This window comes from Castor canadensis, chromosome 4 (genome assembly GCF_047511655.1).
Source record: "Castor canadensis chromosome 4, mCasCan1.hap1v2, whole genome shotgun sequence".
Classification (NCBI taxonomy): Eukaryota; Metazoa; Chordata; class Mammalia; order Rodentia; family Castoridae; genus Castor; species Castor canadensis.
In genome coordinates this window covers 146,682,558-146,705,656 of record NC_133389.1, presented here as the reverse complement: position 1 = coordinate 146,705,656, position 23,099 = coordinate 146,682,558, and the positions used below count along the sequence as shown (strand labels likewise).

At 36.1% G+C, this 23,099-nt stretch overlaps 1 protein-coding gene across 5 annotated transcripts in view; it reads left to right on the top strand.

Annotated features, from left to right (window-relative positions):
- Positions 1–18,880, top strand: part of Hecw2 (HECT, C2 and WW domain containing E3 ubiquitin protein ligase 2) — a 366,611-nt gene extending 347,731 nt beyond the window's left edge. For all 5 annotated transcript variants that reach the window (XM_074071319.1, XM_074071318.1, XM_020167497.2 and 2 more), the window contains 3 exons: positions 401–486; positions 1,455–1,567; positions 12,271–18,880. In XM_074071319.1, coding sequence (XP_073927420.1) covers positions 401–486; positions 1,455–1,567; positions 12,271–12,382 — 311 coding nt within the window. In that variant the 3' untranslated portion in view covers positions 12,383–18,880. The remainder of the gene's footprint in view (positions 1–400; positions 487–1,454; positions 1,568–12,270) is intronic.
- The last annotated feature ends 4,219 nt before the right edge of the window (positions 18,881–23,099 follow it).

Here is a 23,099-nt window from a genome sequence, read left to right as displayed (position 1 = left end):
AGAGGGTCTATTTTTTTTTGCCATTGTACCTCCAAGCTTATTACAGCGCTTGGTGTAGTGGCAGCTGAGAGTTATTTCTTATAGTGATGACTGAAAGAGGTAAGTATTTCCAGTAACAGCAGTTATATTCTTCATAAATGATACAGCTAACAGAGCTAATTTGTTGCCCTTCTCATTTAGTGGTTACTAAATGTAAACAGAGAGCTCTTGGTTTCATTTAGTATTGTTTTGTTTAGCTTTTGATATTCATGTGATCATTTTTACAGTGTTAATTATTAGTCGTAAGTTATAAACAAGCTGTAAAGAATCCAAGATGATGATTTGTGTCTGGGAGGTCATGCTTCTGGGTGGATTAAGACAGAAAAATCCAAGTAACATAGGCTTTCCCGATTGGCTGTAGGGTACCATGACAGTCATATTGTAATTCGGTGGTTCTGGGCTGCAGTGGAAAGATTCAACAACGAACAACGGCTAAGGTTGTTACAGGTAAGATGTTGTTAGTTAATCTTTTTAATGCAATAATATAAATATTGTTGGGAGTGCATTTTTAATAATTACTAAATATTCTTCATAGATACATACTGTGTTTATTTGGAAAATGCAGGCTACACCATTTCCATACTCCTCTGATTGCATGGTTTTGTGACTCTGTCACTATAAAGAACGTCCTCCGCCAAGTCAAGACATTTCATGAGGGTTGTGAGGAAGTTCCAGTTCCAATCCCAGGAACAACACTTGCCTTCAGCATGGTCATGTCTATTCAGCAAGAGGCCCTGGTACTCTGCAGCCAGCATCCCTAGCTGAGAAAGAGATGGTGTTCAATCACTATGAAAGGAATCCAGTTCCTTGATGAAGAATCATTTCTTTTCCTTCAGCTAACTTTCCACAAAGTTGGAAAACAATGACATTTAAGAATACTGCACACTTTTTTTTTTTTGGAGGCATTTATATTTAACCAGGGCAATTGCTAGTTGGTTGTACCTGAAGTATCATACGTGAAAAAGCCTCTTCGATACTTGGGCATAGACTGCAATAAGACTGGGTCTTAGCTCTTTTGGATTAAGGGTATGGACGTTAGATTTGTCAGAAACTCTTTTTAGTTCACCATGAGCTGATAAGGAACTAATGGTATGTGGACAAGTTAATTGATACATTCATTTTATTCATCTATCATGGGAAATATGCCTGGTTTAAGCATCTGAGCTGGACAGCTGCACAGGATGCTTTATTTTCTATAAACCTTCCATGTCCCCTTTCCCTGATAACACACTGTCCTTTCTTAGTATTCTTCCCTGTCAGAATCTTGAGTTACAGCTGTTTCACATCTATAAAGCTTTGTCTTTTGAACTTTCCCACCTGATCCCTGTGCACATGAATGATGTGATCTTTTCCTGGCTTAATCTCTGCCTTCACCTTTTCTTTTTCTTTCTTTTTTTTTTTTTTTTGATTGATAGTTTGTTACAGGTACATCCAGCATTCCCTATGAAGGATTTGCATCTCTACGAGGAAGTAATGGCCCTAGAAGATTCTGTGTGGAGAAATGGGGGAAAATCACTGCTCTTCCCAGGTAAGATAGAAAATAGTATTTCTTTATTGCTACTATAGAGCGGTAGGTGAGACCTTAGTTTATTTATATTTATGTAGAGATAGATAAGTAGATAAACTATTTTTATGTTAAAATTTTAGGAAAGTGGAGAGAATGAATTTCTTTCTTATTACTTTCCTGAATAAAGGGGAAAAAGAAAAAAGATCTCCCTGGTCATACTTAAAATATGTACATCTTTCTCAAAATACAAAGCACAACTAAAGCAAACCATTAGTAATTATTAGTAAAGCAGCATTGCTTCATGCTGTGGCTTTAGTCTAGACACTGGCAGAAGCTCTGGCTTTAATATTGTTAATATACGTAAATATATAAGATATATAAATATAACTATTTAATATCGTTAATATTGGTAACTATTTAGAATCTGTTCACTAAAAATTACCATTATGGGTGGATAAAGAATATTAAACCATGTTAATGTGCTGAATATCTCTTAGCTTAGATTGTACATGTCTTAATTCCATGTAAGCACTCTGTATAGATTCTCATTTGCAACAAGATCAGACATTTCCTAAGAGTGGAAAACTTGCTTTACCTCTGCAACTAATCAATGCAAGAGATGGGTAAGGCAATATTTGTGAAAAAAAAGTATATGAGAGTAAATGTAGATAACTGGAGCTGGAGTAAAAGCAAAGGAGGGAACAAATGAACAAAATGGGGATGAAATCCCTTTAATCAGCAGTAATACCATCAAAGTTTTGAAAAAAAAATTACTACTACAAAAGCTGCAATCTGGAGAGGCTAGAGAGATTGTATATCCCAAATATCATCTGAAGTTTCTTTAAGTAGAGGTGACTTTGAAAAGCCTGTTACATTAATAATCTAAGGTGATATTAGGTATCCAAAGACGGCATCATAAATTTAAGAAAAACCAACTTTGATAAATATGTCAAAGCTTTCTTCTTAGCAATTGCAAGGCACTATTCTTCAAAATTGTGTTCTTAGCATCAACAGATGAAAACAAGGTAGGGGAGGGGCACTGAAAATACAAATACAGAGAGCATAGTGTAGACTCAGGGGCTTACCTGAGCATCCTCAGTTCCCTTGCATGTCACAACCTGTGAATATTGGCACTGCAGCAAAGACCTAATTATTATATAGCATACTTAAGGTACTGAATTTGGGAGACTGTAATTTCATCATTTAAAGACCTAGGTTGTTTTAGCTGTGCTTTGATAATTAATTTTTCCCTTCACATTTATTTCTAAAAAGCAGATTTAGATTATTTTAGTAACACTTTTCACTCTTCTGAGGAATTTAAGAATTACCATAAAAGAAGCAGGAAAGGGCAGATGAATTGTGTGTCACTTTTCTGTTCAAATCTATTTTCTGTAAAGCCAATAAAGTTTGTGAAATAAACTATGTCAAGCAGACATATTAGCTGTTTGCATTTAATCACTGGAATTTTCATGAAACCTGATGAGTAGATAAAGGTAATTTGTTACAACCTCTGTTTTCTCATCTACCTTGTAGGTTTATAATTCTGAAGATTAACTGAAATCATTCATATAAAACACTTATTTCTAGCCCTGAGTAAGCATCCATTGGTGGTGGCCACCACTGTGATTTCTGTCACTGTCATCTGTAAAACATATTAGGCAGTAGCACATTGGAAAGGGCACAGAATTGGGAGTTAGAAAACCCCAGCTCTCATCTTGACTCATCTCTGCCACAAAGGAGCCATCTAGATTCTCTGGGCTTCAGTTTGCTTGTCAATAAAAGGCTAGAAGGAGGCTCTGTGCAAGGTTTGGTTAAATAAGAGGTTAACACCAAAGGGTTGCTGAAGAATCTTGGGGATTGGGCTTAGAGTCACATCTCTACTTCCCTCTGGTAGCTGCAGGAAGTTCTCGTGCTGACTCATTGTAGATGGTGATGTTCCTCTGTATCATTGCATACACAATTGAGTAACATGCAATGTCATTTCTTCCTGTCTTCATGTACAACCAAAGCTAATTTTACATTCTTAGTTATACCCAGATTATAAAATAGCACAACTAAAGATGATATTGACCATCTCTACAAAGTGTGAATAACAAAGCTCAGAGAGTATTTATGGCAGTATGGTTTTTTGTTGTTTTTGTTGTTGTTATTTTTAAGCCTTTATCCTGAATCTCTATAAACCATGTCCTATGCAGTTAAGATGTGCTCCACAAAAACAGCACATTTAGGGGGTAAAAAACCCAGAACTTTAGTGCATGGTAGAGTTTTATCAGAATCAATTCCTTCACTGACAACATAGTGCCCATACATTATACTTAGGTATAAAAGGATCTGTGAGATTGGTTTTGGTATGAGATTATTTTAGGTTACTGAGACCATTTCTCCTACTATCCGAACAAATATACTTAGGCCATTTTCCTACTAGTTGCTGGTATATATAAGTTACAGGACTGAAGAGCTGGTCTGTTTCAACTGGTCAGCCTCAATGTATTTCTTTTTCCTATTAGTGATTCTACTTCCAACATTTAAGATATGGCAGTGTACATACTGGAGAGAAAATTGATGAATGCCTTTCTTACTTAAAAAATGTATCCTCTAAGAAGTCTGGCATCCTCTTGTGGCAGGCATGGGAGGTTATAACCTGGACATGGAAAAGGGTATAAAGGATGAGGGCAGACTATCCTGGCAAGCCAGAGCAACTAGGGAAAGCATCTTAAGTCTTTAGAGATATGGATAATTCAGGGGCTTTCAGCCTTCCTCCCACTCAAGCAAATGTGAGTTTCACTCATTTCCTAGATTTCGTATTCTCAATTTGTGGTAGCAGCGGGTACCACTGCTCACAGTGAGGCAAGAAGTATATTAAAGTATGTGTGGTTGTCTCTGAAGCCAGTACAAGTTGAAGCCATGACTGATTTTTGTCTCTCCCGTGGTAAAAAAGTAAGCAGACATCCAGCTAAGTAATGATGGAGACCCATGGGTGTCTCCATGGAGATGTACAGCCTGAACACATTACTGCAGTTCCGCTGCCTTCTGGTTGGTGGTTTGGTTAGCTCTGTATTTGCATTTCTGTAGAAGACTTCCTATCCCCTGCTGTTCTGATGGACTTAATGAGAATAAAGTAAATTCACATTTTTGGCAATTGTTGTTAGACAGTCTAAAAAATGGACTGATCACATGCTAGTCTGGCAGATGCAAGGCATAGAATATAACATTTCATCATTCATAGTTCCTGTGTTCATCTCTGAGGTTTCTGCCAAGAGGGATGATCGTATAGAGGAGTTGGAGAGCTGCAGTCATGGCAGGAGAATGTTGGATTTTGCCAAAAGGAAAAATGCCAAACCTTCAAAGATTACATAAGCTAATGCATGCAAAGTGCTTAAAATGAGGCCTAACATGTTATTCAATAAACTTAGTTAGACCTGGCATGGTATCTTACAATATTTTAGGGTTATGCAAAATGTACTATATGTACCCAATATGTTTATATTTTCTTTGGGCTTCCAAGAGTTCCCATTCCTAGAACAATTCTTCCTAGTAAAATGTATTTATGCTTCACCTTTCCATAGAGCCATCCACAGGTAAAGATGTTACCTGCTCAGAATGCATAGTTTGAAGAGGTTCTCCTGCCAGCTCTTTGCAGATACAGAAATACCTACTATGGGAGCATTCCATGATGCATTTACAGATCCAGATGCATTTTCACTAAGGTGACCTAATAAAACATCAGAATAAGACATTCATTAGACCACAGATCTAGTTCCTCCAGACAGCCTGTAGATATTCATCATGTACTTATGAGAGGTAAACATTGATTTCTGTCCATTTGGACCTTACAATACAGAAAGGGAAGTATTAGATTCTTATATGAACAGATAGCCAGTATCACTGGCTACCAAATGGTATGAAAAATGTGAAGTAGAAGTAGGTAGTACATAGTGCAGAATTCTTTCCCATCAGTACATATTTATTGAATACCTGGTGAGGTTCAAGAGTTGTGCTGTGCTGCCATAGGTTACATAGTTATTTGTGACCTTGCCTTATCAAGAATCACTACTCTAAACCCATGGTCTAAGAAGGTATTAATGAGGATTCCAGAGAAATTAATAATATTTTAAAATATTCATTTATGTATTTAGTATTTTAAAGGTGTAACAAATTATACCTATACTTCATAAAGCTACCTAGGCTGTTAAAACTGCCACAGGATTACTTTAATTGAATCATGTCACTCTGTGACAGAAACTTTGGATTTCTCATGCAGACTCCAAGCTCTGGATTCATCTGTCTTTTACCCATTGCCTGTATTCCCTGTCTTGTTTAATGGCATTCCAGCCATCTGCCTGCACTCCCAGCTACTGGCTCCTTGTCATCCAAGAAATTAATGGAAAAGGTCTTTGTCTGAACACACCTAACTTCCGATGTGGCTCTGCCTCTCCATCTGGCCTCAGGTCCAGCCTTGGCTTCTGTCACTTGCACTGCTCAGGCTTCCTGCTGATGCAGTGCTTTCTCAGTTTCTGGGCCATCTGCTAGGAAACATCCTTCTTCTTGATCCTGAAAAGCCCTGCACACCTACAGATCCTTCAAGCCTTGGCACAGATGGTAGTCTCTGTAGAGGCTTCTCTGACTCTGCTGAGCAGACTTGGTAACTCATTGTTTATCGTTGTTTGGATGTTTAGCCACGGATAGCCCACAGGAATCTAATGGATTAATAAACCAAGGTGTCTGTCTCCAGGAGAAATACAGCCCTGAGCAAGGGCTCACAGTTTCTTAAACAGAGCCAAAGGAAGGCTAGATTTCAATGTCAATGCCCCAGGCAGATCCCTTGTACCTGCTGAGCACAGACTGCATAAACTTTAGGTCTCTTGTTTGCCTGTGTATTTTGCTCCTAGAGTATAAACTGCTTGAGGAGAAAACCAGATTTTTTATTCTCATCTGCTGGGAGACAGCTCAATGCTTGGCATGTAGTATATGCTCACTAAGTAATTGTTCATTGACTGAAGGATAAAGGGAATATAATGCAACTTGAAAATTAATGTTCTATTCATTATAGCACTTTGTATATGAATGTCAAGCTTTTTACAAGTGGGAATAATAAGGGTATCATTCTATAAGTGAGATTCCATAACTGAAAGAGCTTGGGTTCTGCTTAACACCTCTTGGACTCAGAATTAGGGGGACCTAGAAAGCTAGAAAAGGAGAGAAGTGAGAAGCAACACCAGAAGCTTTGTAGATACACAAAAGCCCAGCTAGGACTATAGGCACACCTGATTCCCTTAGGGGGACACCTGTGAACACACTTGCAAATGGGTAAAATTTGGATTTTCCAGATCAAATTAGGTTGGAAAGGCACATATTTCCAAAGAAATCTTGACATTGAGAAGTGATGTGCTTTAAAATTCCTTGAGACTTCTCCAGAGTGCTTTGAAGTCTGATTTTGATTTACAAGTTAATTGCTTGAAGAGGTGGGAATAGAAGTACAAAAACTGAAATCTGAAGGGTTGTGGCTTATTGCCAATCAAAGAGTGTTGACACTTTCTAGATTATAATGCAAATTATAAAAGAATTTATTCAATGCAAAGACATTTTATTTCTAGGACTACAGATACTACACTACATAAAATGAGGCTCATCGTTTTCTCCTTCTCTCCTCCTCCCTTTTATTTTAAAATCTTGACCTTCATCTCCTATTTGTCTTCTGTTTTGAGTGCTTATACAAAAATCATTTCTTGGAAAATAAGGAATGAGTAAATATACTAGTACTATATTCACATACACACAAACAGAAATGCATTAATCAATTGACTGACCTATGAAAACATAGGTAGAACTGTGGTACTTTGGGCTGGCTGGATTTGAATAACTAATTTGTCTGTCTATAGGAAATAACAGAGGGTAAGTGTGTGACCTCCTGGTTAGCATTTGAAGCATCCAGAAAGCACCAAGACATCTATTAAGTCAGACCAGATGTCTGGAGGTTTTTAAGCCTTCTTGATATTGATGCCAGCATGATTTCCCAAAGATGGGTTCAGACCTGTTCCCCTTGAGTGGTTTTGGCTGCACAGATTGAAATGAGGTAAACACATTATACCTTTAGCATGGCTGGCTTTGAAAGATTTGAAAAATGTTCTTTTACTGAGACTGAATAGCTGGATGCACTTTTGCTGCCAATATCAACACAGTCCAAGGGCCCTCCTGTTATTTTCTACTTGAGTCTTCTTAGGACATGGAATGGGGTGGGGGTATGGAGTGTGAAAAGCCTCAGAGGAGTTTGTTTTATTTTGCTTTTTTTTTTCCTTGTTCTTGGCTCATACAGCAAATTGGTGGTAAATATTGGGCAATTTATTTAACCACACTTCCTCAATTTCCTTATTAGCAATATTGTCTTGTTTATAAGTAGTTTTGAAATTTTTGCAAATACAGAAAATGTTGGTGTGAATATCCAATGTAGATATTGTATTTCTAATCTACTTGATGTCTGTCTATTTGTGCTGACCACCTACATTGGACTCACTTGGAGTGATTCATAAAATGCAGATGCCTTCCCCTCCCCCAACCCCTGGCCTGGAGGTATGGTTCAAGGGTAGAGTGCCTGCTTTGCAAGCATTTAGCCAGGAGTTTAAACCCTAGTCCCAACAAAAAAACCCGCAGATCCTCAGTCTCAGTCCAAAACTTGTGAGTTAGATTATCAAGGGGTACAACCAAAAATCTCTGTTGTGAACAACTTCTTGGGTGATTCTGATATAATTCAAAATATTCCTTTGAGTATCTGTTTTCTGGTAAGCATGTAAGTGATTACTTAAAAAACCCCTGGGATCTCCCAGGATTTTCTAAACTGACCCAATCTTGACTATTTTCCCCAGACCTTATTATGACTAAGTCATTCATTTAAAAAATACCTGAAGTTTATTTTGCCAACCCCTGTCCTCAAAATGTATGTAACCATGTGCAACATGTATGTGGTAGGATGTTGAGAACTAGCAGTTCCTAGTGAGGGGTAAAATGAAATTAACATGGGAGCTTCTAGAAGCAAAAGAATGGAGCCAGGGAGCAGTAAATCTCCATGCTTTCAGTTTAATGTTGGACTTTCCCCCAGGAGACCCAGAATTGAGGTTCTGTTCTTAATTTGGTCACTGACTCAGCTTTAACCTTGGGAAAACCATTTAATCTTTCCACACAGTTTCCCCCTCCACAATATATCTCCAGCCTCATGAAACATTTTCCAGAGGAGCTGTTTGGTTGATTCAGAAGTAAAGTTGTGTTATGATAACTATATGTCATGCACCAGATGTAATTTGAGAAGGCAGTGATAACGTTAGGTTATGGAGAAGTAATGGTGATTATGTCTGATGACTGAAGAAGAGCAAAACGTGTAGCCCAGTCCTTTCCTTTTCTTGAAAACTGAAGAATGGCTAGGCTTGCAGGTTGACTGGATAAGGTACTATGGTATCTGTTCAGATACTACAGGGATGGCAAAGACACAGAGTTCCTGTTTCTGTGTTCAGAAACCTAGAAAAATGAAAGGTCAGCTGCTTACTCCCAGCTTTGCTTCTGCATCTGCTCATGATAGAAAGTTCTCTATTATGTCACTTTGTCATCATGCTTGCAACCTTACCTTACATGTTTCACAGCCTTGACACTTGTTACTAGTTTTCTATTGCTGCAACACAAATTATGTAAACTAAGTATATCCCATTTATTATCTCTCTGTTCCCATGGAACAGGAATCTGGGCACAGCTTAGTGGAGTCTTCTGTTTAGTCTCACAAATTGAAATCAAGGTGTGCACTGGGCTGCATTCTCATCTGTGGGCTTGACTAGAGAAGGATCTGCTTCTAAGCTCCTTTAAGTTGATGCAACATCTTTCCTTGAGGCTGTGGAATTCATGGCAGCCTACTTCTTTGAATCCAGCAATGGAGTCTTTCTATTGCACCACTTATGCAAATCAATAAAAAATCCTAAGGCTTTTAAGATGACTATTATAAAAATAGTATTTTTTAAAAAGCACCCGTAGAAAATAAGTGCTAGCAAGGATATGGAGAAATTAGAGCTCTTGTACACTATTGATGGGAATGTAAAATGGTGATGCCACTATAGAAAGCAGTGTGGTGGTCCCTAAAAAAATGAAAATTAGAATTACCATATAATCAGTAATTCCACTTTTATGGACATCCCTTAAAGAAACTAAAGCAAGGACATAAACATATAATTTGTGTATCTATGTTCATAGCAGCATTATTTACAACAGCCAGATGTGGAAACAACTCATGTCCATAAATGGATGAATGGATAAACAAAACGTGCTACATAAAGTGGAATATTATTCAGCCTTGAAAAGGAAGGAAATTTTGACCTATGCCACAATATGAACCTTGATAACATTCTACTAAATGAAATAAGCCATCACAATAGACATATTTTAAGACTCTATTTATGTAAAGTACTTAAAGCAGTAAAAATTACAGACATTAGAGTGGTGAGTTCCATGGGCCTGGAAAGAGAGAAACAGGAGTTACTGTTTCACAGGTACCAAGTTTCAACTTTGCAAGATGTAAACAGTTCTGGGGATAGATGTTGGTGATGGTTGCTAAACAATGTCCCTTTAATGCCACAGAACTGTGCATTTAAAATTAGTTGTAATGGTAAATTTTATGTTGCATATATTTTGCCATAATAAACATGTTAAGAAGAAAAGACAAGTCTAGGAGATGAACAGGAAGGTCACAAAACAGGCAATGTAAGAAGAAAGCAGACCTGGGGAGAAGTGTCAACCTCGCTGGTAATAAAGCAATGAACGTTAAAAATAATAATGAAGTGTCATCTTTTAGTCTAATGGGATATTGAAAGTTATGTGTCTCACATACAGACTCTGGCATGTAATTCTGTTCAACACAGCTCACTTCTCTGCCTCCTCCTAGAGCAGCGATAAAGTCTTCATGTAGTATATTTATTCCAGTGTTCCACACAAAGCAGATTTTAAACATTCCCAGCTCTCTTCTTTTAGCATACCAGTTGAGTTTTTAAAAGTAAACCATTTCAAAAGACAGAATGCTAAATGGAATTTAAAAAAAGTAAACTGCATCCTTGAGGACCAAGTTTGGGTTCCAGTATAAGGAGATTCAAGAAGAATTGTGTTAAATGCAATTCTGAAATGTTTACTATGTATTTTCTAAAAAAGTGTTTGCCTGCAAAGATTAATTTGACAATTTCCATCAATAAATCCCAGAGTTTGTAGTATGAGGAGTGGTAAAACCTAAGGCATACTATTTCTAGGTCTTGACATCCTTATAACACAATTCCTTCACATTCCTGTTTATAACAAGTCCTGTGGCCACACACCTGCTTTATTATCTGTTTATTATCTCATAGTTTCCCTGGGCCATTGTTATCTTTTGACAATTTATTGAAGGCAATTAGAGTAAATCTTTTTGATGACAAGGAAATGTAGCTAACAATACATCTATTATTAGTCAAGCACTGTGTGAAGGCATTCTATTAAGTATATTTCTGTGATTTCACTTAGTGCTCAGATCGTTTTGAGACAAGCTACATTACTCCCCTTCTACAGAAGACTAACTTGAGGCTCAGAGTTTTAACAACTCACTCCAAATCACATGACCGGTTGGTAGAACTGGAGTTCAAGCCCAAATCTCTCAAACTCCCAAGTTTCTGATCTTCCCACTGTGCTAGGCATATCAGTTACATTTGTTTCATAAGTACAAAATGACTTATAACAAATGTATCGGTTACATTTGTTTCCTAAGTACAAAGTGACTTATAACAAAAATTTCAACAGGCTACTTTGTAGAAATAGCCTGTTAATAATCCTAGCTCCTAAATGTCATATTAATTCAGGAACATTTTTAAAGCCAAAGTTATTTAGCCCCAGAAAATAACTGTTGTGTAGTCAGAATACAGCACTTCCCATTCTGTGTCAAAAGTACAGATTTGCTTCTTGATAAAATGTACTATTTGGAGACTATTTTTTATTGTGATTCAGGTGCAAATAACAGGAAAACATTTTTTTTCCTACCTTGACAAAAGGGGAGTTATTTCTAAAAAAGAATACGTAATGTAATAGTGATTTAAATGGCCATTTTTCTGCATTGTGAATGGGGAGAAGATAGATTATGGCACAGGATTTGAAGAAGTAACAATAGTCTACTGAGTTGGACAGAAAAGACCAGCCAGGGACTTTCCCAAGACTCTGAGCCAGGAGGCAGGTCTTCAGAGACATTTGGTGCTCTTCCCTGCCCAGGAAAATGAAAAAAAAAAAAAAATGCTAAGCCACAGATTATCTGAGAGACAGCCAGGCAATGTCTTTGCTGAAATGCATCACTTTTCAAGGCCTGTATCAGTCTTTTAAAAAGTATAACATCAAAAAGGAAGCAAGCAAATCTAAACTTGTCTTTGAAATTCTTACACAACTTAACAAATAGCAATATACATGTAATACAGCTTTTGAGTGATTGTAAAAATAAAAGGAAGTTTCTTAAATGTCCTGCTTCACTTAGAGAAATTCATTTCTGAATTTTTTAAGTCAAAATGTTTCAGTTTTTCCTACAGGAGTATGAAAATTGGCAACAAATGGATTTGAATATATGCAAGACAAGCACCTGTGTGCATGTGCGTGCACGCGCACACACACACACACACACACACACTCACATGCACTCACATGCTTTCAATTCCCTGCACCATTCTAAACATGTACCACTTCTTTTGCAGAGCTCATACCTGTTTTAACCGTCTGGATCTGCCTCCATACCCATCCTTTTCCATGCTTTATGAAAAACTGTTGACAGCAGTTGAAGAGACCAGCACCTTTGGACTTGAGTGACCTGGAAGCACAATGTCCAGCTCTTTTATGGACAGGCAATTTCAGAAGCTGGCCTCCAGAAAAATGACTGAACGCTGGGAGTCTCAAGATTAGACTTCCTTTAGAGTAAAGCTGAGTGCTATTATTCTCCAGGAACACATGCTCTCACATTTGGGGAGTGGCAACGAGTCCTCTTGGAAGGATTTGTGTGAGCTTGATGCCCAGGGAACAACCCAACAGTCTTTCAATCAACAGTTCTTGACTGCCAAACTTTTTCCATTTGTTATGTTCCAAGACAAAGATGAACCTGCACATGACCAGGTCTGTGTTAATTTTTAGGGACTCAAGAAAATCTTGAAACTTTCCCTTGAAGATGGTTCAAGCCAAACTGGCAGCACTTGGCCCAATCTCCAAATTAGTGCAAGTTAAATATTATAATGAAAACAAATATATTTCCTGAAAGTACATTCATTTAAGCCCAGAGTTACAACAATATTCATTTCTTGCATATCAGTGCCTGCATGGTGTGCACTATAGCTTCCAGCTTTCGTGAGACATGAGTGAAAATGAACCAAGTCAATATGAGGTAACTTAAGATTTGCAATAAGGTGGTCTGTGACAATGTGTATGCAAGTGATATGTGTGTAAGTGCATCTGAAGACAAGCTGTTATTCAGTGAATTACTAATGGCAGATTTTATGCTTTATAATGCATGAAAACACTTTAAAATAACTAACAATTAATCACAGCATATCAGGAAAATGTACACAGTGAGTTCTGTTTATTTTTTATAAGCTCATTATATTTATGTTCTTTAAGATGTATATAAGAACCTACCTATCATACTCTGTGTGTCACCTTTCCATTTATATGTTCTGTGCTTACTCGGGCATCATGCTAGTATGTATCCTTTTAAGCATTCTCAAGGGAACAAAAGGGCCTTTTATTTTTATAAAGGTTAAAATTCCCCGAAATATTTTGCACTGAATGTACCAAAGTTGAAGGGATATTACAATATGACTAACAGCAACTCCATCACTTGACAAGAGCAGTAGAAAGTAGCTTCCAAATCAATCTTCCTTCACAGTGCCATGTCAACCACTACAAGGACTGTGCATCTAAGTAATAATTTTTTAAGACTCACTATATGTGATAGTATGATATGCATTTATTTAAAATGCATTAGACTCTCTTCTATCCATCAAATACTTTACAGGATGGCATTTATTACAGATATTTCGTATTCCCCCACTGCTTTTTATTTGTACAGCATCATTAAACACTAAGCTCAGTTAGGGAACCATCAGCAACACTCAAGAGATCAGCTCTCTTTAGTAATAATTCCATTTTCCCTTATCAGTGAAGAGATCATAAATTGAAACACTCAGTACTATATTTCTAAACCTACATTTTCACTGATACATAATTTTCTTATTAATATTAAGAAAAATTTTTCTATGACATTTAAAAAAATGCATGATATCACTAATCTTATTTCTGCTTAATTTTATGACAGGGTATCCTTCATTTTAATTGCATTGGGGATTATTCCACCCCATTGTTGACTCCTTGATTTGTGGCCATAACTAGTCAGACGCACAATATCGTGAAGTGAAGTTGAGGGTGATAAAAGTATTGGATTAACATTTAGTTTGCCAGCCTATGGGTTTACAGCATTGTCAGAACATTTCTTTCAGAATCATATTTATAAGTAGCCATGGAATTCCTATCAGGAAATGTTGGCAATCTTAATATTTTATAGAGGTCATAGGCCCAGTCTTAATAGGTATTTTGTAAGAACTGATTGCTCTCCTGTTGGTTAAGGCGTGTTTACTATGGAGACCCTCAAGAGGAATTCTATTCGTGTTGCCTTCCTGCACTAAAGGCAGGTACTATGTGTGGGGAATGTTTAGGTGAAAGGGAATATTTATCTGTTTATAATTGGGCCGGAAAAAAAATGGAAAGGATAAAAGAACTCTAACTGGAAATATTAGTTTGTACTTATTGATCATGAATACAAGTATATATTTAATTTTGCAAACTATTTTTACTTGTTTGTATTTTTTCATTATAAGGAAAAATAGTATAACATGCTAATGTACTTTTTAAAATCACATTTTGATGTGTGAAAGATAGCATTCTCTAAACATGATGTCTAGAAGGTTGCATTTCTTTCAAAAATACATTCATAAACTTTGTTAGTTTTCATTTTGGTTTGAGACACTTTGTTTCCACATGCCATATTGCTAGGTAAAAGAGATTTGGAATAAAATGTATCTCTTGAATTACTTTTAGCAAATATATTTCTTTGTTAAGGAATCCACCTTCTTAAATAACAGTTTCTTTAATGTATGCAGACATTCTTAATTTCTACTAGAATGTTCTAGCTGGCACTGTTCTCAGTGTTGGGAATTATCAAAGATGTACTTAGCATATCAGAAAAACATGATAACCTATTATTCTTCTTAGTAAAACAAAAGCGACCAATAACTATGTAAAATATTAAAATAGCACTTCCACGGAATAAATTAAACATAAATATACTCTGCAATTAGGAATATTCATAAATGTTTTCTTCTGGACTGTAAATCCAAATAACTTGGCTCTTTGGTCTTATTCTCTTTAAGAAATTCATAAGTGGTAAGTGATGGACCTTATTGTATAAAAGGTAGCCATGATATACCACATATGTAGGCAGAACATCTTGGTTAAGAGAAAAAGCACACTATTGACATACCCTCTGTGTCAGTCACTGTGGTGATGGAGGAGAAACAAGATTCTGAATCTGACCCTAGAAGCTCACAGTCAAGTAGGGAAGACACTCCAAGGTTCAAAAAATGTCTTAAATATTTTTTTAAGTTCTACAATCAGGGAATGAAGATAAAACAGCCTCTCTGTCTGGGAGGCTGAATTACCACTTAATATATAGGAGATAGTATAACTAAAATAAATCACATAAATGCTGTTTCTGTTGGTAACTAACAGCTGGTAATAGTTTGTCAATAATGGTCAAATGTGGATTCCCATGATGCATTTACACAATGATGGTTTGAAGTGTGTAGGTGGGGAGCTGCAGTGTAAAGGAGCAACTCAATGATCTTCAAATGATCAAAGAAATATGAAAATTAAATCTGGTGTTTCCCCTCTTCTCCCCTTCATCTGTACTGCAATGTACCTTTGGTTCTCAGTATAAAAACACCCATTTCCTGAGCTCAAACCACTTATGTCATCAAAACATTTTTCTTGTGCACAAAATGAATGGGTTCAAGTTAGAGAAGTGCAGTCACAATTTTCTAGCATATGTTGAGTCTATAATTTAGTAGAAATCCTGTAATAAATAAAATATGGAAAACACAATTGAGCTAAAAATTTATGGTTGCAAGTGATGTTCTGATTAAACTCAAGTCTCATGGAAGTAAGGGGCTAAGATCTTAACCATCACTTGCATAACAATTCAAATGGTAAAAGTGCCATCCACTGATGGTACAAGTAAAATATGTCTGCACGCTGCTTTAGTTTTATAATGGTTTCGATTACATCACTTCTTTTGATCCTTCAAAAGAAGAATTCTTGTTGGGAAGAGTTATCAAGTCCTGCCTGGGTTGGGCTGATTTTCATGGCTGGCTCATGGAATCGATTTTAGTACTTCATAGTCACCATTCTGGGTTTCATCTCAACAAATATGGTGACTAACGTCGGTATCAGTATATTCCACCTCCAGTCAGTTTGGAAAGATGCTTTGTCTACCCAGACTCTCACTTTCTTAAGTAAACACACTTCAAATATGACACCCTCTTAAAAAGTCCATGAAAAAGGAGTAGTATTCATGGAAAAAACTGCACATTGACTTAATGTTTGCTTTTCATTACTTGTCATGAGAAATGTATAACAGGAGGCAAAATTTGATTGCTTTTGGTGGATTTATATACTATAACAGTTTAGTTTTCTTAAGTATCGTGTGGAAGCAAGAGCATGAAAAAAAGCACCAGAGAAGCCTCATTTTAGTTTTCAATTTTTTAATAAGGGTGGATCTTGAAAGCCCTGATAGTTGAAGTCCAGCGATAGGAACAAAGGGACCACTGTGGCTTCTCTCTTTCTTTGTCTTCCTCACATTTGTGCAAATGGGTTTTTTCTCTTTTTTTTTTTTTACAATTTTTATTTATGTGTTGGCCACATCTAACAAGGCAAATATCTTATAATGAAGAGTCTAGAAGTCTGCCCAATTTAACCTTATTCAAGAAACTTGAGAGGCAGGGGATATGATGCCATGCCATCATTAAAAGGTATCACTAACCCTGCATAATGAAAAACATGCATATGAAGAAAACAGACTAATCTCTAAGCCAAGTCTTAAGTTTCAGGCCCTCTTCCTTCATTTTGTCTGTTTTTTGATTTAGTTGATGAGTGACAACACTAGATTCTAGGCATCTTATGTCCATGAGACTTGAGTTTAAATGATTAAAAATGTCACTTAGAACCATATTCTAATTTTATGAAGCTTATTTCTTTTATACTTCAATTATGTTTTCCACATAATTTGTCCTGCATGGAAGCAAAGGAATGCCAGACATTAAAGTTTTCTGAATTGTGGCTTAAGGCCAACTGCTTTCCACTAAAAGTATGATAAAAATAAAAAAGTTGAAAAGAGGAGCCCAGCAGTTGTGCCGCCCCTGAGAATATAATGTGAATTATTGACCAGCTGTCAAGAATCAGCAGTGATAACTGCATTCCAAGGAGCGGGTACAAAGGATATAATGAATGTGTGTGTGCTGCCCACATCGGAGCAATTGGTCAGGAGTGAGAGGATGGTGAAGATGGAAGAGTAGCAAAGGGAACTTTAACCAAGATGGAAAGATGGTTTTAGAGCATGCTGATGGGGCTAGGAATGTACTCATTTGGTTTCTTTGAGATGATTACCTTGATGCTTCATGAAGGTACTGCTTAGCAATCTTCCTGTTGGGAAATACTATCATTTTATGTTTACTAGGTTAATATTTTCTACCTTGCAAAATGGAAGTTAGCCCCAAAGTATTAAAACTAACTATAGCTTAAGCAGGAAATTTGACAATTTTGCACTAAATTATGCTGCGGATTTTTTTTTTTACTTGAGAGTTGTTATTACTATTGAATACCATGTATGAAATAAAAGAAAGGGTGCTTTTACTTCATTGTTTAATTTGCCTCTTAGCAGACATTCTTTGACATTAGTTTCTGAGTCATCTTCATGTGTCTAATGGTAACTTAAATGTTCCCTGTTAATCTAGAAAGCAAAATCCTTATAGAATGAGGTTACTGAATTGCAAATGGAGACCTAATCAGTGTTTCCAATTCAAAAAGTTAATCAGAACAGGAAATGCACTTGCTAAATTTTATCTTCAGGGTACTTTATTTGGCTTTCACGTTGAACTGTTCAAGAGAAGAGGATGACTCTAGTTGTATGGTTTCTGGGGAACATAGTTAAATCAAATTTATAGACATGATTTTTGTGTCTAGTGGCCTTGGGCAGGTGATATCTTTCCATCCAATTTTCTTTTAAGATATTACAACCCTGAGGAGTGTTGACAGGCATGTCGTGTGATTCAAACTGAATCAGCTATTACTAATGCAAGCAAGGACCCATCAGTAAATTTCTGGTTGCTAGCACCTTCTGTAAAAAAAGGATGGATAAATGTTCAAGAGATATCTTGGAAGAATTAACCAGGAAACACACAGAACTGAATATTCTCTTAGGACCCTAATGCTCTAAAAGATGTAATTACAGCCTATTTTTCTTTATATGATATCTTAAGTAAAATTTAGGGCTGTTAATATGTTGGGAAGTGCATAAGATTACATGTTTTTATAACAGGGATGCAGGCATTCCAAAATAAATGAATAAAAATACATGCATCTCTCTTGCCTCTTACTGAAAGTATTAATCTAATTTTATAATAATGCTTACTTTTTAATATCAAGGCTCTGTAAAAAAGCATTTATTTCTAAGATTTCAGTAGAGCATAGGTGGTGTATTTTTTTAAGCCTTTCCAGCTCTCTTCACCAACACCCTCATTATATCCACTACACCATGTATCACTTCATAACAATATTTCTATTTTTGTTATTTTAATTTAAGCTTCATATTTATTCAATGTGACTTTTAATAGAGAATAGTACAGGAGATATTTGCTATTAGAATTAAGATTATACAGCTCTCACTTCACTTACATTTAAATTTTTTTTAATCAAAGCAAATAAGCAGATTGTCGATATCCTAGAAATGGTTCATGGATGGTATTATACAAAGGCTAGGACTTTGAATCATGGACTAGTTGTTCATTTTCTGGGAAGTCTGTATTCCTATCCTCACCTGACCCCCCTGACTGTTGTGTTGTATTTTTTATGATTATGAAATGCTTTGAGGGAAAGATATTTTAATGTGTACAATTTGTTTTATTTTCATACTGATCTCTATTTTTGTTTAAAACCATGTTACATCATGAAATCACTTAATCCAAAATAAACCTTCTTTTAAAAAATAAATTATGACCTTTTTGTCATACTTCGGGGGAAGAAAAACCAGGAAGGAGTACAAAAGTAGAGCTAAAGGTCTAGGATTAGTTTGCCACTCTATAGATACAAGAAGTTCTATTTTCACTATATTTATAATCAGGAAGCTATTTTATTTATCCCTGCTGAATATGGGTTGAGATTATTTGTTAAATCATCTTGGCTGAATGCTTAATTCATAAACATATATAGAACACCATGTAACACTGACACCACTACCACCTGTATCAGTTTAATCCTGAGGTCACTTATTCACATTCCTACAGGAATGTAGTACTTAATTAGGGAAACTGGCTAGGTGTAAGCAAAGAGAGTGACAGACCTTTAAAATATTTTGCTCCAGCAGATCCTAGCCCGTAGTGAAAGATTTACTAGTTTATCAAGAGAGACCCAGAAATCTATTGTTATTTTTGCTCAGTTTAGTTTTTTAAGACAGGATTTTACTATGCAGCTTAGTCTGCTCTGGAACTTGTTATGTAGCCCAGGCTGCCCTGGGCTCTTGATCACCCTGCCTCCGCTTCCCTAGTGCTAGGATTATAGGCAAGTACCATCACACCTAGATAGAAATCCAATTTTTTTATTTCCAAATTTTAAAAAATATTGGGTGAATCAAATCAATCATGTCTATAAGTTGATTTTGCCTCTCGGGTCATAAGTTTAGAACCCTTGACTTAAGAATGTTATCTTTTATACTTGGTTGACTAGTGGTGTAAGTAAATTGACCAAAAAGTAAATAAAATGCTAGTAAGACATGGGGTTAATAAGATGAGGGAAAGAGAAAAGTGAACATGTACTATGGGGGTAGTCCATCTCTTAAAGAAAAAGTGAGCATATGCTATGAAGGCAGTCAGTCACTGAAGGATATACTTGAAAGTGATGTATTTACCGGTATCTTTCTGAAAACCAACTTGTATTAATTCATTTGAGTTAAGAGGATCCCTGTTAAGAGTTCTTGGAACAGATATATCCTTAAACTCTTTGATATTTTAGAATGGAAACCAACTTCATATGTGACATGAGAGCAGTTAAAACAAAAGATTAAGTTTGACATCATTGAAGGGGAAAAGCAAGACACTGCATTCCTGGCATTGACAGTGTTTCTGTGTCATAACATTCCTTATACCCCATGACTTCACTACGCTTTTATTCTGATGAATTTATCCGCATTCATAATGTTCTTTTAATGTAAAATTTAAATGCACTTAATTAGTGAATGGATAATAAACCATAATTCCCATCGCCAGCCACTCCAGGAAGTCTTTTATGCTGTTCTTTTTCTTCTTTTTTTAAAATTTCATCCTTAAACCAGAAAACCTCTAAACTCTTCAAGGAATAAAGATTTTCTCTTCATATTTTCTTAGTTTTCTTGCTCAAAAATGCTTACCTGTTAGTGACTTTTTTTCTTTCTAAGTAGACATCTCAATATTATTCTGTTTGGAAACAAAGCTTTGGAATCATAAGAACAAATTGAAATAAGGATAGCTGATGAAGCCATGTTTATATTGAATCTGAGGAGTTCCACTTCATTTGCCTGATTATTTATAAATCCTCATATCAAACAGATATTCCCAAAGATGTTCAGTCAAGTTTTTTATTTAGAAATGAAATACTAATAACTTTCCAAAAATCACTGGAATCATATTTATTTCTTTCACAATTTATAACAATGTTATAAAATACCATTTCTGACTACACAAAATACTTGGGCAGTATAATAATTCATATCTAGGTTGTATTCAGTTGACATTGGAATACGGACCCCAAGCAACATATATCTCTCCCTGCCCATGTCCTGACCCCAAATTAAATTCCTTAGTTCAAGGCCAAGTACAGACCTGCTTTTTATTATTAAAACCTTTTTGTCTCAATGTCCAGTGCAGTCTTTTTACAATTAGATTAAGCTATATGCAGGGAATCTTCTTCAGTAAGTAGAATTTAGTCTAAAGAAACCAAATACTTTAGACTGAATCTGTATCCCCAAAATTCATAAATTGACACTTAATTCCTAAATGGTAGTGTTTGGAGGTAAGACCTTTAAGATGTAGAGTTAGTTATGAATTTGGAGCTCTCATGAATGGGATTTGTGCCCTTATAAAAGAAACCCCAGAGAATTCCTTTATTTCTGCCATGTGAGGACACAGCAAAAAGACAGCCATCTATGAACCAAGAAGCTGGCCCTCAACCAGACACAGAATCTACCAGAGCCTACAGTTACTGTGAGAAATAAATTTTTATTTTTCATACCTATCCAGTCTCTGATAGTTTGTAATAACAGCCCCAGACAGACTAAGATACCACAAGAGACTTAGAAGTTTCCTGTTTCTTCCTAAGCTCACACTTGTAGCTTGACATGACACATCTTAGTTCAAGAGGAAGCCAGCCAAAATAGAGAAGGAAATATATTTTTCTAATACTTAAAGCAGAGCTGAAGCACATGGCCCATGCCAGGTCTTCTCAGGACAGAGGAGCCCTGAATGAAAAGAGAGTAGTTCCCTTTGATGGATCCAGAAAATTGGTAAAGTCCTAAAAGAAGACAGCCTGGCTTACCTAAATGGTGGGTTGTTACCCTCCATCCTCATTGCCTGTAAATTCAAGAGAAATTTCAAGTGATAAAATCCCAAAAGAGAATAAAAGTAAAGTGTGAGTCTGAATTTCTGAAGCTGCCTTTTTCAGAACATTTCTTCCTTGAAATGGAGTGAAGGAGAATGAAGAGGAGCTACACAGTGTCCCTAGGGCACAGTTCTATCCCAAATGATGAATTTCCCAAAACAAAAGTACACAAAAAACCAGTTAAGGCACTGAACTGTTGGTTAAGGAACTATTGGCCAATTAGTGATAATTTACTATTACTCCAGTTTCAGTTAGGAAACCATAGCATCATCTCTTAAACCTTGCACTTTATCACCGGTAATGATAGAGGACTCTTCAAATACAGGGGTGTGGTGGGAAGCCAGCCCTATCTATACAAAATTACTTTCTGGTTCTTTTTTTTTTTAAGTAAATTGTTCATATGCCAGCTTTGTTTTACTTTGAAAATAGGATTGTCCTCCTTTGGCTTTAATAAGTCTTATTATCTCTGCCCTCTTACCCAAATATTAATGACATTTAATGATTCAATAAGATACCACCTTAGTTTTACCTGCTGCTTGGCTGGCTTGAAAACAAGGTCTATCAGTCTCTTCCTCACATAATACTACTGATGGTTTGGAGCTAAAATGTTTAGGTTGGTTGTCTCTCAGCTGCAGTTAGCCTGTCTGTTATATCACTCATTATAATGTTTGAGAAGGAATGAAGATAACAGGCTGTCTGAACCTCAGAACCAAGCAGGAATGCCAGGAGTGTTGTGGCTGCAATATGGACATATCTTTCCTAACCTGCCACACAGTTTAGGTGTGGTGATGGTTGTTTGAGTACATTCACAAATGTCTTCTAGTTGACTTTGACTTGTCCTTAATTAACACATAAAATCGTATTTCAAAAATTAGCACAACTCCTTAGAGAAGTGACGGATTCTAGAAAAAATACAAGATGATTCTGCAGCATTTTGTGCTACAAAGTAAGAATGTAATAGAAAAATAAATAAGAATATAAAAAAATAGGAGTCCATCAAAAAGATGCAGGAACTAATTAAAAGAGCTCCAGCAGCCAAAGGCAGAACAATTTGAGTAACACCATAAGTAAAGTACTATCAGATTATAGCATAAAATATAAAATAAATGCCTATAAGTCCACCCTGATAAATGATTGAATAATTAAGTAAAGCTATGAATCTCCTGCATAGAAAAATTCTAAATAGTTTATGTAGATCCTTAAATTTGTGTTGACCTTAAATATGGTCTGCCCATAATGACGTCCTTCTAAAGAGTACAACAAAGAAAAAGGGTAAGAGGGAGAGAAAAATAACTATAAAGTGAAGAAAGCTGAACAAAAATTACCACATACAGGAAGAATCAAGGTCAATAGTCATAAATCGTATGGATAGTGTGTAATCTTTGATCTGATGTGATAAAAATGACAATCTTCCCCCAAATCCATAATCCCAGTCCACCAGACATATCCCAATCAAGGCTCATTACATAAAATATTTAACCAATGCTCTTCAAAACCTCCAAGTTCATCAAAACCAAGAAATGTCTGAAAAATGGTATCTTAGACAAGAGGAGGCTGATGAGACATGATAAATAAATATACT